We start from the raw sequence: 18,204 nt of genomic DNA on the forward strand, positions 1-18,204 counted from the left end.
AATGATGTCAACATTACGACGAGAAATAGGTACGCATAATATGAAATCATGTCAGTTGTAGCTACTATTAACGATAGTTGAAAATAAAACGAGCTTTTGGATGATGTGTTTTTTGATTAAGACAGGTGTAGGTATGTGTAAGCTCAAATAAACACACGTCGAATGTTATTTCACCATTTTACATTTACGCTTCGTATGATAGCGACGTCGTCTATGGTAATAAGTATATTACAAACATACAAAAATATAATATAAAGAACAGTTATAACTGGTGCAAAATATAAAGCTACATCGTAATCATATCAAGTTTTGGACGTCTCTAGACATCACAGCGATTTCTAATTATAATGCTCCAGTAACGAGTGCTGAGTTCAGCAAAATTATCCTGTTTTATATTTTTCTTTTTTGGAGATTATTTTTGATTTAAACTTTTTTTGATGTTTGGAATTGAAAATTGAATTTTTTCGAATTTCGATTTTTTTGGCGATGATTTCATTTCATCGAGTGAAAGTGTTTTTTCAATTTTTTTTAACGGATATGTAAAAATAGGGGTCTAATGGGTCAATTTCACCAATCAAAACTTGTTTTCATGCTTTAAATCAAAAAATTGCATTTTTCCGAAAAATTTCAATTTTTTCAAATTGACTTTACGAAATAACGCCATTCCAATTTTTTAATAAGGTAAAGTGCCCTAATTCCAACCACTTTTTTTAAAATGCATTTTCGGATATCTCAATTTGAATTTTTTTTAAAAGTTGTGTAACCATTTGATAAAGTAACTATTCAAAATTCATTTGGCATTGTCACCTTGTGGAAAAACCATCCCCAGAGAAAAAAAAATGAACTTTAGTGAAAAGTGTCAAATCGCAAATTTATACAAAAGTAATTAAATCTTCATTTATTATTAAAGTGTCACATGCCGAGATTTGCAAATTTGAGGGCAGTAAAAAACAAAATTTCAAGATTCTCCATCATACCTGAATTTAAAGACTCAAAAATTCATTATGTAAAAAGAGGTGTATCTGACGTCGTTTTTCCCCTCAGAGGCCTTAATTTCACTAACAATGATGACGGCAGCTCTTTTCTCCTACCTACCACTAATTTACTGGGTATTAAACATTTTTGAAAATGAATTATCATGTTGTACTTGCTGGTGGTTGGAATTAGGACCCCCACAGAGATTTGAAAATTGTGAAATTAATGGGCCTTCCGTGAGTGGTTCACACAAATGAATACCGCACATATGTTGAAAACTATCTACTTTCAAGATATATTCATCAAACTTGACGAAAAACTTCGTTAAAAAAATTCCATCGGTATTTCTCTCCGAGCTTCCTTGCAACCTGCAATTTTGAAATGTGGTTTTTCGGGGATGATTTTTTTCCATTTGGCTTTCAGGTGCTGGCGTTTTGTACATCATCATTTAATCACTTTAGCAACATAATTTCACAAACACCCGCTAGGTAGCATTATCAACGGATGAGAAATTGAAAGTGGTTGGAATTAGGCACTGGGTGGAATTTGGGCACTTTACCTTATGTTGTTCAGCATGAAAAGTTGTGCATAATATATTTTTTTCAGAATTTTTGAGAGTCAAACCGATATAATAACTACGTTTTGAAATTTTTCGAGCTAATTTTTCTAACGAAAAAAAGTGGCAACACTGATTTTTAAGATATCACCAAAAAGCCTTTTAAAACCCTAACTATTGGAAAAAGTTCCATCTTGGTAGGTATCGCGATTATCGAGTAATTCACTGCTGAAATGGATGATATTTCAAGTTCAGTGAAAACTTTGAAACCCCCTAGCAGCTTTTAAAAAAGGGCTAGAGGGGTGCGATTTGCGCCATTGGTCATCCCTTCAAAAGGTCTTTCCACAGGAAAAATTTCAAAAAAAATCGCCGACCCCCCCCCTCCTCCCCCTTATCACTTCTTGGTCGAATTTACGTAGAACGACCCACCTGGCTTTTTATCCCATTTTGGATGTTTTTTGAGTATTTTCAAAAACAAAAAAATAAAAAAAGTGATGTCCAGAAAAAAGGAGACGGAATTTAACACAATTTTGGGGTCATCGAAGTGAGCTTGAGGTAGACTTGAGTATGTTTTCGAAGGCGTTGATTCTGATTCTGTAATAGTAGGGATTGTAGTAGATAGCAGTGGTAGAAAGTAACTAATTACTTTTGACGGTAAGAAGTTTTGTCTAGCGGCTCATAAAAAGGGAATCAAATAATTATTCCCTGGGAGGGGAACAATTACCTGATACCTAACTAGCTTTGGAGGCAGGCTCTTTCTATTAGCGACCCTCTAACATCTTATAAAAGTTGAGCTTTACGTACCATTAAATAAAACTCGAAAGAACATGTACAGATTGCCTATATTCATTTTATACATCTATACATGGAAATTACGTAAATCAAGTATGCCAAAAGGAGATTTACATAGAAAATACATATCAAATGAACAAATATTTGAATATGTAGCAAGACACATAACATTATTGATAACACGTAAATACTTAGTTATCAATTAAGGAAATATAGTGGCTATGAACATAGGTACGAAATAGTTATACCTACTCACTATTAGTTAGTCGTAATAATAATTAAAATAAATTATTAAAAGGAGTTAACCGCTGCGGAGTACCAGACTCCACGAGTAAGCTTTTTTCATTACTTACCCAAAACTGTTCACGTTAAATTATCTCTCCTGTGGACTCACCAATACTAGGTCCGATCGATAATTCTAAAAGTCTGAGGAATACATTTTGAAACTAGATCACAGCCCCAAGTCCGGATTATGGGACGTGATCCAAAAATACCATAAAAACGATATAACGAGACGATGTATCTCACGATTTACATTACGTTAATAGACATACAAATTCACACCGAACAAGCGGGTAATACTTAGAATAAAATGTGAGAAGGATACTAATACCCATTATGAACGATATGAACAATCGTTTTGGTGACGAGAAGTTCTACCCTGGCCAGACGTAAAAGATCAAGTGAGAATCGAGTGCGGTTCGCCTAGAGACGAGCCCTATGCGAATTCGGAAAAGTCCTTGACTGACGTCAAAGCTTACACACACACACACACACACACCACAGTAGAACAATACATGAATGTACTGGTTTTTCATGAAAAACCAGTATAACGAAAAGATACATTAATACCCGCGAGTATAGTGGGTATAAGAATACCCACGATACGCGGTTAAGGCATTCCTGCTCCTCACAATTCTAAAAACCATTCAATCTCAAAATCAAAGCTGGACTATTCAAAATGAGAATATAAGAACTTCTAAAAACTTGGATTTTGACACCATTTGCATTTTTAAAAATTTTAGTTTCGGACTCGATCCTATCTCCTTTCTAAGAGTCGAATTTCGTTTTTCAAGTCAGCTGGATTTTGTATCAATGTTTTCATTTTTTTTATATAGATTGAAATTTATTAGATTCTTTTTCATCTCTTTTTTGTGGGCTAATTTTACAAAAATGCTGACCAGCAAGATACACCAATCGACAGAAAATTTTTTGAACCGAATACAGCTAAATGGAAACAGCATGTCATAATACATACATAAGTAGGTGAATCAACATACAAAATTACGAGTGTTAAAGTGAATTTTTAGAATTTTGGTGAATTTTTGAAAATTAAATTTGACCCAAAAATGGGAGAAAATCGGAATTAAAAAAAATTGATATAGAAAGCAGGGTATGCATATCGTTACCTTAATGCCAAATCCGAGTATGTCCATCCAAAAAAACATCGTCGTTTTGCGTCACTGATAAGACTCTGGGAAGCCCTGAATTGAAAAATTTGCACCTGAGTACAGTTAAAATGCACCACCGAAGATGCACGAAGCTGACCGATGTTCAATCAGAACTCAACGAACCCTTCCGAGCATATCCGAACCTTATCAGTGATGCGTAAAATCGCACTTTTTTTGTATGGACATACTCGGATTTGGCATTAAGGTAACGATATATCCTGTTTTCGTCCCCCCTCCCCAATCTATTGGAATCAATTTTCGAACCGTTTCATGTCGTTCTGGAACCTTCAGTATATTTTTGAAAGTTGAAATTTTCAATAAAAAAAATACTCAATTATCTTATGACGTTTGTAAAATGGCATGAAATCAGTCAAGTGGGTCACTAACAACCACCAATCGCCTTTATGCGAGCTAAAATTGATTCTTTACAGTTTTTATAACACTTTTTGGAAAACTGGAATTTCCTAAATGTTGCCGGAGGCTCTAGAACGGCTTGAAACCAATTATAATCGACTCAAAACATGTTGAGATTGGGATATAAAAGTTGAAGTTCATCTTTTCGCAACTTCATTGGATGAAGTATGTACCTATTGTAGGAACTTGAATATTCAAAAATCTGCTGGAGATTTTAGAGCTGTTTTTTAAGTTGACCCAAATTCATTTCCTCGCAAACAATTCAACATACTGTGCTCCCCCACCCATTTTTAAAGAACCCAAGAGTTTGAAAGATTTTGGAATGAATGTGAAAAAATTAGTTTAATTGCATAGATAAGTGCTTACTTAATGGCCTAAAAAAATGTTTCGATGGAGGTTAAAGTGAAATATTTTCAGACTGTACTTAGTAATAAAGAGAATCCGCAGGTTTCTAATTTTGGTCTATTTTTTAGAAGTGGGCACAAAAAATGATTATTATTATGAATTTACCTACAGAAAAAATTACCATTTTTGTGTAATTGGGTGCATCTAAAAAAAAAATCTTAATGGGTGAAAAACGAAATTTCCTGAAAGAAATAAAGATATTATTGAATGAAAATTGACTTCACTCAATCGTATTGATTTCAATATTGTTTTTTATACCACCAAACAAATTGGTATCCAATTTTGAAAAAAGAACTGTGCAAGAAATTTGGCAGTTGTTTCGATATCTTCATCATTAATAAATAGGCTGAGATTTTGATTTTTCAGAATACATTTTTTTTACGCTGAGAAATATTCAAATCCGTGTCACTAATCATTATATTCCGGAGGAAATGGTGGATTTTTTGAAGCATAAAATCCCTATTATAGTATATAAAAATATTCTGTTACCGTTCTTCAATACTGATGAATGGAAAATGACACGAATTTTGACACCTGTAATGTTACTTCAAATTCACAATGAAGCTCTAATATGAAAATTATATGTTCTTTTTTCCACAAAATAATATATATTTGGTAAGGAAATATTGAAGCAGTTTTGACAAAAGTTACCTACAAGTTTTGCCAATTTTAATGTCATAAATTGGAAGAGAGTGTTTATAATTATCAATCTTTTTTACATTCCTACACGTTTAAAATAACCAGACATGTAAAAAAAAAATCTAATAAGTACAAAAATAATAAACTCGTTTTCTTTAATCATTTTCTACAACAGACCTGTACCTATCGGGTCTTGTGTTGTGTTGTAAAAAAAAAGTAATTTGGCGATTTAAAAAAAAAAAAAAAGAAGAGAGAAAGAAAAACAAACAAGTCTACTACAACTTTTACAGGATGGAGCAACCCTTTAACACCAAGTTGGCATCATTTTTTAAAAATCCGTCACTTTTCACTTTCATATTTATCACAAAACCAGCTATATAGGTAGATGTAGGTAAGGTATATTTTTTAATCGAGAACATTTGAAGCAGAAAAAAGAAAGAGAAATTGTACAGAGTTGAGTTTTGGTCGACGTAATACTCGAAACAGAGTTAACACCTTAGTTCATTTTTTTTCTCGCTGGCGAACAATTTTTATTCATTTTTATCACGCATCCTGATGTTTAAAAAAGTTGCTGTAGAATTCAGCTTGAAACTCTTGACTGGGAGAAAATTTGCGATTGAAAGTTGGGAAATTTGTTGTTTAGCGCCCCAACATTTTATTAAACGAAAAACGAAAAGTTTTTCCTTATCTTGTTTTCGTTTTATTGGAAATATCTAATTTGAAATTTGTAATTTTGTTGCAGGTTTCAATTATCGCGACTGTACGGGAATTGTTCGATGAAGTTTTTCCCCCTTCTTCTTGTTTTAATTTTCTAATCAGCTATTTTTTTTTTACATGCATGCGCATCTTTAGTATATATTTTCTTTTCCTGTGGACTGTTTGCGTATAAGTTGATTTTCTTCATTATTCCTATATCTTCTACGTATGTGTTTGTGTCATCAAGCTTTCTGTAGAATTTTAACAGATCTTCGTTATTTTCGAAATTGATGTTTTTTTTACTCGTATATTTTTAATGTATTTTTTTATACTGCTGAACTTTTGTATGTACTAATAACTTTATATCGGTTGATATTTTACCTATCAATTTAAACCAATGATTTTTAATCTACCTATCTGCAGGAAAAAAATTAATGTATTGTTCTGAAATGCTGCCTGTATCTATTTTAGAATTTATATTACCTACCTACCTAGATTGTGCTCATATTTCTATTACCTGTATACATTCGCAAAAAAAAATAATAATAATGAATCTAATCGAAGAAATAATATAATTTCCAGAATATTGAATAACTTTCGATACAAAGAGCCCTTGTATCGAAAGCTATGAAATATTCTCATTTTTCTATCAAGTATATTATAATGTTTGTATTTGTGATTCGATCGTTATATTATAATTTATTGTAAATACGACGCGACGGCGATCTTTTATACGCAATATGTACTTTCAAGTAATGAAAATTGTGTGATTTGTATAAAATTTACGTACGTTGTAATGTAGAAATGTTTTTTTTTTTTTTGTAAAGTTACCATTGTAATATTCTCGCGCGTAAAGTTACTTAATAAATTATTCAAAATGTCGTTTATTTGGTAAATGACGTGTTAAAACGTATTTTACGTTGCAATATTTTCTTATTTGCTACCGAAAAAAATAGTTGTATAATCGTCGCAGAACGATGAAAAAAAATGAGAAAAATAATGCTCTCACTAGATGGTAAGTAGGTATAGAAGGTACACAAAGAGCAATATTTTTTTTTACACTGAGATGGTCCTTATTTTTCAACTTTTTCTCTTAACGACCTTAATTTTCTAGTTTTTATGAAGAAAAGAATTTTAAAAATTCTAGCTTTAACATTTTGATAGGTATGGGTTTTCTCAACAGGAAGTGTCGGAGAAAAAATTTCATTTTCGTTAAAGAAGGAAAAAAATTTGGCGGGCTGAAATTTTTTAATAATTTTAAAAAATAATAACGAAGCAGTGAACATTTTATTCATATTTTCCGGCAGAAAATTCGCTATGTAATCATTCAAATTCTAATATGAAAAAATTTCAACACTACATTCTAGTAGGTACCTACCTACTACATCTAGCCGCAAATAAAATTATTTTTTTTAACGAAAAACAATAGTAATTAATTTGTTTCCTTCCCTGGACTGAATTCAGAAAAAAATGAGCAAGTAAGTTTCCCAAGGTAAGTAATAAGTATGTTCAAGTATGTTTAAGCAGGATTTAAACATTTTATTATTCTAGAGAAAAATTAACACAAAAATATGTAAGTATTTGAAAATGACAAAGCTTTGGATAAAAAATGATCTCAATTTGAGATATCAAACAAACAATTCTATAGGTTTTTTTCATCGCTTTTTTGCAACTTTATGCATGTACTGTATACCACAGCTTGCGTTCTAAAAAAGATTTTATGAACTTCCAGCTAGATGAATTTTTAAAGGCATCTTCAAATTTTCGCATCTATTACTCCCAGCTCCTTTAACTTCAAAAATAGGCAATTTCTCGAAATAATGTTTTTGGCTTGCATTAAAAATTTACGCATAAATTCACCTTCAAAGTCAACACATTCCAACTTTCAAAAATTCAGATGAACTGGAGTGATTAATTTTTTTTCAATTCTATTTTTTTGGGGGGGGGGAGTGTTTTTAATTATGTACTAGATTATAACACCGTTCGTGAGGAGGTTTATTATAGAATTCGCTAGGTTATGTTTCTTCATTAAGGTGATGAATTTTTCTGGTGCAGATAGGCGCAATAGAAAATTTCAAAGATGGGGTATTTTACAAAAGAACCTTTTCTACTCATCTGCTCTCTAAAGAAGCAGTGAAATTTCACTGCTTCAAATTTAGAGAGTGCAGAATCGAACATTTTAGTCAGAAAAGTAAAATTTTGCAAAAGCCCAATTTTCATAAGTTTTAGTCGATTTTGTAATTTCAGTGAGTTTTATTGGATGAAGATGTCCCATTTTTCTAATTTGAAGCTATCAAGTGTAAAGTACACATGCGAGCTGGTATGTATAAATTTTTATTCTTATTCACAGTTCCAAAACCATGTACTTGAAGGCAAAAGCAAAAATGAGTCATTCTACGCGCGTAAAATATTCTTGAAGTTTATTATGCGCGTTCCTTATCAGCATTTCAAAGAAATTTTTTTCAGTACCTACCTACGAAATTGCAACGTTTTCAAGTATCTAAGTTTTTTAGTTTTAAAGCTGATAAGACGTCATAGATTGCATGAAAGAATTTTTTGTAGGTACGTATTTTTGTAAGTATGCAAAAGTTGTGCAATCTGCTTTCTTGGAATGGTAGTATTTCACAATAACTTGAAGGAAAATTGTGCAATAAAATATATTCGCGATTGCTGTGTTGCGACAGTTTAAAATACTTATTTGGTTGGTATTAAACTTGACCGTATGTACCTTACTGTGTAGTGTGTACAGGTGTATAGTTTAGTGACAGGTACCTGTTCTCAAAAACGCTGAAATGAAAGTCCTCTTTTCGGTTATTTTTGTTTCTATTCTTTGCAGTGTTCACATATTCAACGCTCCGTTTTTTGGCGATGGTGCTCCCATGAAAGACAACTCCGAATGTGTTAAAAATGATAAAGAAGAAAAAAGGACCTATGGTGGATATGGAGACCCTAAGTGCTTGAAAGGTTATGGAAAGATAAACGAAAATACGAACGGTGCAGAATCCAAAAACGAATATAAGAAAGAAAACGAAGTTCGAGAATATGAAGAACGTGAAGAACGTGAACGTAAAGAACGTGAACGTAAAGAACTTGAACGTAAAGAACTTGAACGTAAAGAACGTGAACGTAAAGAACGTGAACGTGAAGAACGTGAACGTGAAGAACGTGAAGAACATGAACATGAACGTAAAGAACGTGAATATGAAGAACGTAGAGCACGTCAACGTAGAGAACGTCAACGTAGAGAACATGAACGTAGAGAACGTGAAAAACGTAAAGAACGTGACAAAGGTCACGAACACAAACCATCATATATATGAATAGATGAGTAGGTATAGGATCTTGTTATGCAAGTACATACAGTAGACTCCCGATTATCCGCCCTAATTGGGGCTGAAGGTCTGGCGGATAACGAAAATGGCGGATAATCCGAAATAACGTTTTCAGGGAAATTCGTTTCGTTCTGGTGAAATTTAAAAAAAAATTCCAGCTAAAAAACGAAAAAAACATGATTTTTTAGAAAAAATTTGAAAAAATGAGCAGAAATGAGAAAAATATGCATTGAAACGAGTAAAAAGAGCAAAATATGCTGAAATATGTGCTAAAAAAAGCCAAAATATGCAAATATTTATGCATCCGCCCTCAGTAGGTCGGATAACCCGGAGGGAAGGGCGGTTGAAATTGGGTCGGATAAGCCGAAGGGCGGATAATCGAATGGCGGATAATCGGGAGTCTACTGTATTACTAATTAGGTACCTGTTATGAAAATATAAACTTGCGCGTTTCCTTTCAAGCTTCCAATTCGCAAAAATTTTCAAGCGCCGAGACTTGTAAGTTACATAGGTATCAGTTTTCATCTATTTCACATCAGGAGTTGCGCAGGGTATTCGACATTCTTGCTGGTCTTGAAAAATCCTGCGTTCTACAGTCCTGTACAAATTCTGTTTTTTGGTAGAAGATGATATTTTTTGTTTGAATTAGTATGGTCTTCTTAATCTTAATGCAAGTACAGTGGGCCCCGCTTATTATGGATCCGCTTAATAAAATCACCCGTTTAATGCAATCAAATAAGATTAAAGATATCAATAATTCTCAAAACGGGTCGAAAAATCTTTAAAAAGTACCTATAAAAATTTACGAAATCCCAATGAATTTGAACCTTTTCGAAGAAGGCTCTTGTACATTTGGTAAGTATGATGATGAACTGCCTGAGGACGGATTCTGATTTTAATCGTGATTTTTGAGAGCGTAAATGGTTTTCTATCCTCGTCATGAGGAAGCAAGTACTTTCTTTAACGCAATTTTTAGGCATTTTAGTAGGGCCTAACTTCAACTCTTTGGAATCAATGTTGGTGATGGGTATTGAAAGATAATGGCCTTATATTTTTCTCCTTTTTTTCGACCTCAACCATGATCTCAAAATGTATTTCTCCGGAACCTAAAATTTCAAGTGCCGAAGTTCATTTTCGGATTTTTTCAAATGTTTGAAAATTCAAAATATTCAATAAAGCTGCTATTACATATATAACGAACTTTCAACTCCTAGTGGGAAAATTCATTTCATTTCCATCGTCCAAAAATGAAAAATGAACACTTCTGAACCATTCTGAAGCCTACGCCAAACTTTCAATCTTCTCCAGAGATTTCAAATTATTCTGAAAGGAGCAAAAATGATTAGTATGTGTACATAATTTTGGCCTTTCCTGAGCAATTTTAAATACCTACCTACTTGGAAAAACTTGAAAACTGCCTAGTCCCTATATGCAAGCACAAACAATGCCGTTTGATTATTATTTCAAAAATTAACGATTTTGGGATAAAACACTTAGAACTTTTTTCACTCTTTGAAGTCGGCTCTCTCTAATTGAATGCTACCATTATTGAGCCGATCTGTAGCCTCCAGCAAAAATCAAATTTCGCTCCGGAAGGTGTTGTATAATCTTCATCAGCAGCTGAGAATTTAATTCTGTCATCAGTTCGATGGAAGTAGAAGAATTTTGTAGTCTTTTCTTACAAAAATTCATTACCATTAAAATTGTTTTGTTTTTTGAATTTGAGTTTTTCGACTTAAAAAAATACTTACACTTTCCAACCCGTCATCGCATTATTTGTGGTTCACTTTTACCCTAACTGAACCAAGAAGTAACTTTTTTGCAGCTCAAGTTTATCACGACGCTTTCTGGATCTGGATCGATTCGAAATAGTCGAATGAAAGTCACCTTTTGCTGAAGGTTCCAGTTCAGTTTTAAAATGATGGCTACCGAATTGTGGGTCGGCTTAAGAACATAAAAAAAGTTTGAACTGGTTTTTTTTCAACTAAAATTAACAATTTTGATTTTTTTCAATTCAGGATTTTTACTTTTCAACTCGTCATCTCGAATTTATGATTCAGTTGCCCTAATTGATTCAGAATATCGAACTTATGGCAAAACTGAACTATTACTCAGCTGCGGAAATTGATTCCAATACTTTCTAGAACAGTTTGAGAATGTGGTAGAAAAATAATCTTTTGTTAGGAGCTTCCGATTGGATAGAAAATTTGAAGTTATTGCTTACTTTTTTTGTTCACAAATTTTCAAGAAAAATATTAATGAAAATGCTGTTTTGTAGCAAAGATAGTCAGAAAACTTCACTTTTTTCAAAAATCACCACAATAAAAAGTCTTGATTTTTTTCCAAAAAGTTTCCATTTCTCGACAAAAATTGCGAAAAAGTAGATATAAGTTACCTTATTGCCAATAATTTCCAAACCAAACAGTCTTATTTTTTACAAAAATTACAAAAGTTTTGTCTTTTTTTACAAAAATTTGTCTTTTTTGCATAAAAATCCTACAAGTCTCACTATTTTTCAACAATTGTCCAAAAGTCCCTCATTTTACTGTTTCAAGGAGGCAAAATGTTCCGAGAGAGAAAAACAGTAAAAAAGTAATAAAATTAATTTTAAAAGATTGTATTTTCATTTTTCTATAAATGACGACGTGAAATTTTCCATTTTCTATTGAACACATTATGTTTTTTTGAAATTCCCTCTTGAGGGCAGGTGCGGCGGGGTTTGTTTCATGTATTTTTATTTGAAATTTCTCGTCATAAATGCTCAACTTTGTCATTTCGAAAATATTTGCCAAAAATTTCAAAGATCCGAAGTTCAGATTTTTTGAATGCTCAATTTTCAGAAGCTTGTCGAATTTTGGCGCTATATTTGGAAATTTGAAAAAATTTAAGAAACACCCATTTTTATTACAATTATGAATTTTTTGCGATGAGATTTTCAGATTTGGGAGAGGAGGTTGGTAGTGGAAAAAATTAGTTCTTAAAACCGGTTTTGGGCCAACAGAAAATTTGTTGCTCTCAATCGATCTCAAAATTTGGTTAATTATCTGCTGGGATGTAAATAACATTTATCAGTCTTCATACAAGTACTTCTCAAGATATTCTGTGATATTTTCAACCCCACCCCCCAAAAAACAACATAAAATAATACGTTTAATTTTCCTTCGAACGATTAAAAATTCAAATACATACATAGAATGATTTTTACGAGCTTTACAACTATCACATTTTTCATTTCTCGCCGCGTTTATTTTTAAATCGCGAGTTTTTCAGTTTCGCGAACATTTATTCGACCTAAATGAATCACTCACTCATAAACACCGGCTAATAAATAATTCCTTGCACGTCCAAAACCTTTCACGTATCATGAAAATCTGCCGGGCACTAAAAATTAGATAATCAATTCTTGCTCATAAGTCGATACCTACACATCTGTTGCAAATTCAAGGTTGCTCACGTCGAACGGATTTAACTGAATAGCCAAAGGCCTGCTGTTTAATGGAAACTGAAGGTCGATAATCGCCCCGAAAATGATCCTTTACCACTAAATACATTTAGCATGAGAGACACGTTGTAATAGCGAGATGCCTGCTCGTAGAATGGCATACTTTTGGAGCTCAGCAGTCATATACATACATGCATATGGAACTATACACTCATGTAACCTATCAAATTTTCAACCGAATAGGCCTTTCGTATATGGTAATAATTAATCGAGTTAATTTCACGTACGAGTAATATTATTGTAGTACTTGGTATTGTCGGTACATAGGTACCTAAGCTACGTACCTACGTAGACAATCTAGCTGCTAATTTGTTTCACGCTCTGTTTATAATCGTTATATTATTTTCATAGGATATTACCGTTTTTTTTCTCGTCTGCCAGTATTATGATTGTCCAATTAAGATAATGAAAAAATTTCATTTCGTTTTTGTTATTTCCTTATCCGATGATTTCCATCGTATCTTTTCGAATTGATAAAGAAGAGATCTAATATTACGACGACGAATGACAGTGACGAACGTGTTATGAAATTTTTCTATAACTTCAAATTATTAAATAGGTATACTTGGTATATTTCAACCTATCTAGATATTTCAACAACAAATGAAACCTACTCCGAGGGGATTTAATTATTTAGTCATTTAGGTACAATCTTGTCAATATTTGCTTATCAAGGCTTAAGAGAGAATTCTCTCGTGAAGAAATCTCTCCAACCAACCTTATAGCTAGTTCACATGCAAACCAGAAACACTCTGTTTTAATTCTTGTTTACGTTAAGACTATAAATTCCTTCGAAAAATTAGACATTTAATGCTTACATTTCTTATAAGTAAAACGAAAATAAAAAAAGGAGATTGCCAAAAAAATAATAACTTGGATAAAAATTCATTATGAGGGTCATTTTCAATGTATCAAAGGATAGAATAATTAAAATTTTTAATTTTACCCGCCTCTTTTATAATTACACCAAAGTCAAAAGAGATAATATTAATTAAGACTCGAAGCGTAAATAATTTCAAGTTGTAATTTTCATGTACACGATGGAAATTTTTTATATTAAATACACCATCGTGGTGTTTTTTTTTTTCGTCGAATCAAACCTTAATAGGTACCAGAACCTTTACCTATCTAAAGCCAAAGATACAGTACGTTGCCTTTGGTAGGTTCTTAAAGTGATCGTTTTGAAACGCTTTTGTATTTTTTTACGATCTCGACATAGATGGGATTAAACTTGTGCGCTGTTGTGGTTTTGAAAAACGAATAAATGCACGTTCGAGGTTGGTAAAATTATATTTTGCTCGAAAAATAATACGCAGGATCGGAAAATTATTTACGTTGACCGTGGAATACATTTTTTACAATGTCATCGGATAATGGTTTATGTGGTATTTTTTCATTTATTTTTATAATATCGTAAAAACTTTCTGCTAGATTTGGCCTTTATAAATTACTCGTCGACTCGATGAAACATATGAAAAATGTATCGTCGACTTATTGCATATCCGCTAAATGAAAATGGGCGTTTAGAATAGTGCAAACGAACCAAGCATATGCAATTTTTCTTCTATAGGTACGTCAAATTGCATTCAATATGTACTTGAGTTATTTTTTGGTTTAAAGTTTAATTTAAGGTTCAACTAATCAATGCGTACGAGTGAAATGGTCTTTTGAAAAAAAAAAAATCGTGAAAATGCATCGAAATGAAAAAAAAAACTCTACAAGTCATTATTACGAAAAAATGATTAAATTGAAAAATTGAATTCTTCAATTACTTAGGCAACATGTAACTTGTAAGCAGCATTAATAGTATTTATTCGAAAAACTACTTACGTAAAATGTAAGCATAAAGTTTTTCTTTTATTCAGAAAAAACGTACAGCCAGTTCGAATGCAAGTTTTATGACGCTTTCTTCGTCAAGTAAGACTTTTTCCGAACATTTGAAATGCTCGAATTATGCATAGTAAATGTTACATACATTGAATTACGTATAAGCGGTTTATCGACAAGAACAAACTTTATTTCCTCGAAGATATAAAATCTTCGAAAATAGAGAGAATTTATTGTACGACGAATCGATTGTGTAGGCCGGAATGATCGAAACTTTGATGTGCTCAATGCTCATAGAAAATATTTAAACGTTTCGAGTCGCCAGAAAACTTATTAATTTAATGATAAGGATGTGACGTGGATCGTGGAACACACCATCTTAGCTTTTGATCTGAACCATCCTGTGTTATATTTTTCCGGGAATTTTACCCAAAATTTTCAAACTTGTCTTTTGGTAACACATGGAATTTAAATTTTCACGTAAATTGATTTGTTTTTCGATTTAAATTTCAATAAACAAATATCAACCTACGAATTTAATCTTCAGATTTTTGGGACAAAGATTTTTTCCCTTCAAGATTTCTAAATTTATCTGTCGCGAGATTGCGAGAGTTTTTTTTATCTCAAGATTTTCATTGATTTTGAGATTTTAAGATCTCTTCATCATAAGATTTTGAAACGTTTTTATGCTTGGATTTCAAAATTTTCCTTTCTCAAGTTCCCAATAGTTCTTTTAATCTCAAAAATTTGAACTTTTGTGATGTCAGGATTTTAGTACCTTCAAAATGTTTAAATTTTATTGATCTCGAAATTTTGAGATTTTGGTCTTGAGGTTTTTTTGACCTAAAAATTTTGAGTGACCTTGACATACTACGGATGTAATACTCTTGTAATTTATAAACACCCATTTCAAGATTTTTTTTCATACAATTTTTTGAACTCGACTCAATATTTTGTGATTTTTTTCAGCATTTTTTGGATATGGAAATTTCGAGATTTCTTGATCTAGAATTCTTATACCAAGATTTCCAAATTTACCTATTTTATTTAAAGGTTCGAAATTATTTTTCAGTCTCAAGAATTCAAATTTTTTTCATCTTGAGAGTTTGACATTTTTTTATACCTACTTAACAAGATTTCGAGAATTTTGCAATCTTGAGTTTCAAAATTTTTTCAATCTCGAGAATTTTTAAGATTTTTTGGCTTTGAGATTTTGAAATTTTCTTGGTCCCAAAAGTTCCAGATTTCACTAATTTCAAGATTTTTGTGATTTTTTTATCTTCGGATTGTGAGATTTTCTTAATTTGTTTTTCGAGATTTCAAAAGTTCTCTATCTTAAGATTTCAAGATTTTTTTTCATCTCAAGAAGGTGGAATTTTTGCATGTCATATTTCAAAAATTGTTATTCTTAAGATTCCAAGATGTTTTGAATCTAAAGGGGTTTCCAAATTTTTTGGAAACACGATTTTGGGATTTTTTGGCCTCAAGTTCATCTTGAGAGTCTGGAATTTCTGTCAGAATTTCGAGAATTTTCAAACTTGGGAATTTTCCAGATTTTTTGGGCTCAATATTCTGAGATACTTTGATCTGGAGATGTCCAAATTTCGCAAATTTCTATTCATTTTAAGATTTATCGACCTTGGAATTTTTTTGAATTTTTAAAATTTTTCTATCTCAGTTCTCAAAGTTTAAGTTTTTTCGATCTTGAGGTTCGGTATTTTTTATTTCTGGATTCCGAAACTTTCTAATAATCTTGAGATATCAAAATATTTTGGTACAAAATTTTGAAATTTTTTGGTCTCAATATAAGTACGTCTAATTTTTAATGATTAAAAGATACGAGATTTTGAGATTTTTTCATTTTGATATTTTAAAATATCTCATCTTAAGATTTCGAGAGTTCTTTTGATCTTGAGGGTTTGAGAAATTTCAATTTTTGAGATTTAAAGATTTTTTCAACCTTGAGAGATTCTGCTAATTTTGACATTTCTTTGAGATTTCAAACTTTTTCAGGCTTAAAAATTTAAGTTTTTTTGATCTTGAGAGTTTGGAACACTTGTACATTAAGATTTCATGATTTTTACAGAATTTTTTATCTCAAGCAGTCCGGATTTTATTCATGCACCTATCTCAAAATTTTGAGATTTTCTGGTCTTAAAATTTCAAGAAGTTTTCTGATCTTGAGATTTCGAGATTTTTTAAATCTTCAGGATTGTCCAGATTTATTGGAAACATGATTTTGGGATTTTATTGGTCTCTCAACTTGGCCAGATTTAATTGATCACAAGATTTTGTGATTTTTCATTTTTAGATTTTGAGATTTTTTTTTTCATCTTGAGAGTCTGGAATTTGTAAGCTTATGTCAGAATTTCGAGAATTTTCAATCTTAAAATTCCAAGATTTTTTCAATCTGAGGAATTTTTCAGATTTTTGGGCTCAATATCCCGAGATGTTTTGATCAGAACTCAGAAGTTGTGCAGATTTCGCTAATTTCTAATTATTCTAAGATTTCTCCACCTTGAAATTTTTTTGAGATTTAAAAATTTTTCTATCTCAATTCTTAAAGTTTAAGTTTTTTTGACTTTCATAGTTTGGTATTTTTTATTTTTGGATTACAAAACTTTTTAATAATCTTGAGAAATCGCGATATTTTGCCTCAAAATTTTGAAGGTTTTTTGCTTTCACTCAATACGTCTAAATTTTACTGATCTCGAGATTTTTGGATTTTTTCAGATTGATATTTCAAAATATCTCAATCTTGAGATTTATAGAATTTTTTTGATCTTGAAAGCTCGATATTTTTTAAATGGGTATCTTGTTGAGATTTAAATATTTTTTCAGCCTCGAGAGATTCCACTTATTTTGAATTTTTTTTGAGATTTTCAAAATTTTTCCGCCTTATTAAGTTTTTTTGACCTTGAGAGTTCGATGTTTCTTAGTTCAGGATTTCTAGAATTTTCAATCTTGAGATATCAAGCAAGATTTACGTGATCTCGAAATTTATCAAGATTTTTTGACCACGAGATTTTAAGATGTATTATAGTCTCGTGATGCCCGATTTTCACTAATTACGAGATTCTGAGATTTTTTCATCTTCAGATTTTAAGATTTCGCCATTTCTCGTATCTTAAGATTTCAAGAGCTTTCTTGATCTTGAGAGTTTGGATTGGAATTTTTGTACGTCATGCAGGATTTCGAGATTTTTTGATTTCATGATCTTTTCATAATTTTTGATCTCAGCTGTTCAGATTTTATTCAAGTGCCTAGCTCAAAATGTTGAGATTTTTTTTCTTCAAATTTCAAGCATTTTTTTGATCTTGACTTCTTGAGTTTTTCAAGATTTTTTAATTTCATTTGGAGACACAAAAATTTTCCTAGCTCAAGATTTCGAGAGTTTTTTTTTCATCTTCGACTTTGAATATTAAAGAGGAAAAATTATCACCAGATTAAATTAAACAAATTACCTACCAAAAGTAGGCACCTACCTATCCACCAAAAAACTTCGCGAACATCTTTATTACATTTGATACCTCATAAAATCTGCGGAATACACTCGCGTGTACCTAATCCCAACGATAACCATCAAAATATTTAGACCGTGGAAAACCCAATTAC

At 31.7% G+C, this 18,204-nt stretch overlaps 2 protein-coding genes across 2 annotated transcripts in view; both read left to right on the forward strand.

Moving 5' to 3' along the window:
- The window catches only part of LOC135841559 (prolactin-releasing peptide receptor-like), a 288,313-nt gene extending 281,472 nt beyond the window's left edge, over positions 1-6,841 (forward strand). Inside the window, exon 7 of the mRNA XM_065358568.1 lies at positions 5,975-6,841. The gene's annotated coding sequence lies outside the window, so the exon portion shown is untranslated. The remainder of the gene's footprint in view (positions 1-5,974) is intronic.
- Positions 6,842-8,571: 1,730 nt separating this feature from the next.
- On the forward strand, positions 8,572-12,145 carry LOC135840842 (histone-lysine N-methyltransferase, H3 lysine-79 specific-like). The gene has a single exon (XM_065357562.1). The coding sequence runs from the start codon at positions 8,721-8,723 to the stop codon at positions 9,246-9,248; it is 528 nt and encodes a 175-aa protein (XP_065213634.1). The 5' UTR covers positions 8,572-8,720; the 3' UTR covers positions 9,249-12,145.
- The last annotated feature ends 6,059 nt before the right edge of the window (positions 12,146-18,204 follow it).

This window comes from Planococcus citri, chromosome 3, assembly GCF_950023065.1.
Source record: "Planococcus citri chromosome 3, ihPlaCitr1.1, whole genome shotgun sequence".
Taxonomy (NCBI): domain Eukaryota; kingdom Metazoa; phylum Arthropoda; class Insecta; order Hemiptera; family Pseudococcidae; genus Planococcus; species Planococcus citri.

Bases quoted from the DNA above. Each gene is read 5' to 3' on its own strand.
- LOC135840842 (XM_065357562.1), top strand. From the start codon at position 8,721: ATGAAAGTCCTCTTTTCGGTTATTTTTGTTTCTATTCTTTGCAGTGTT.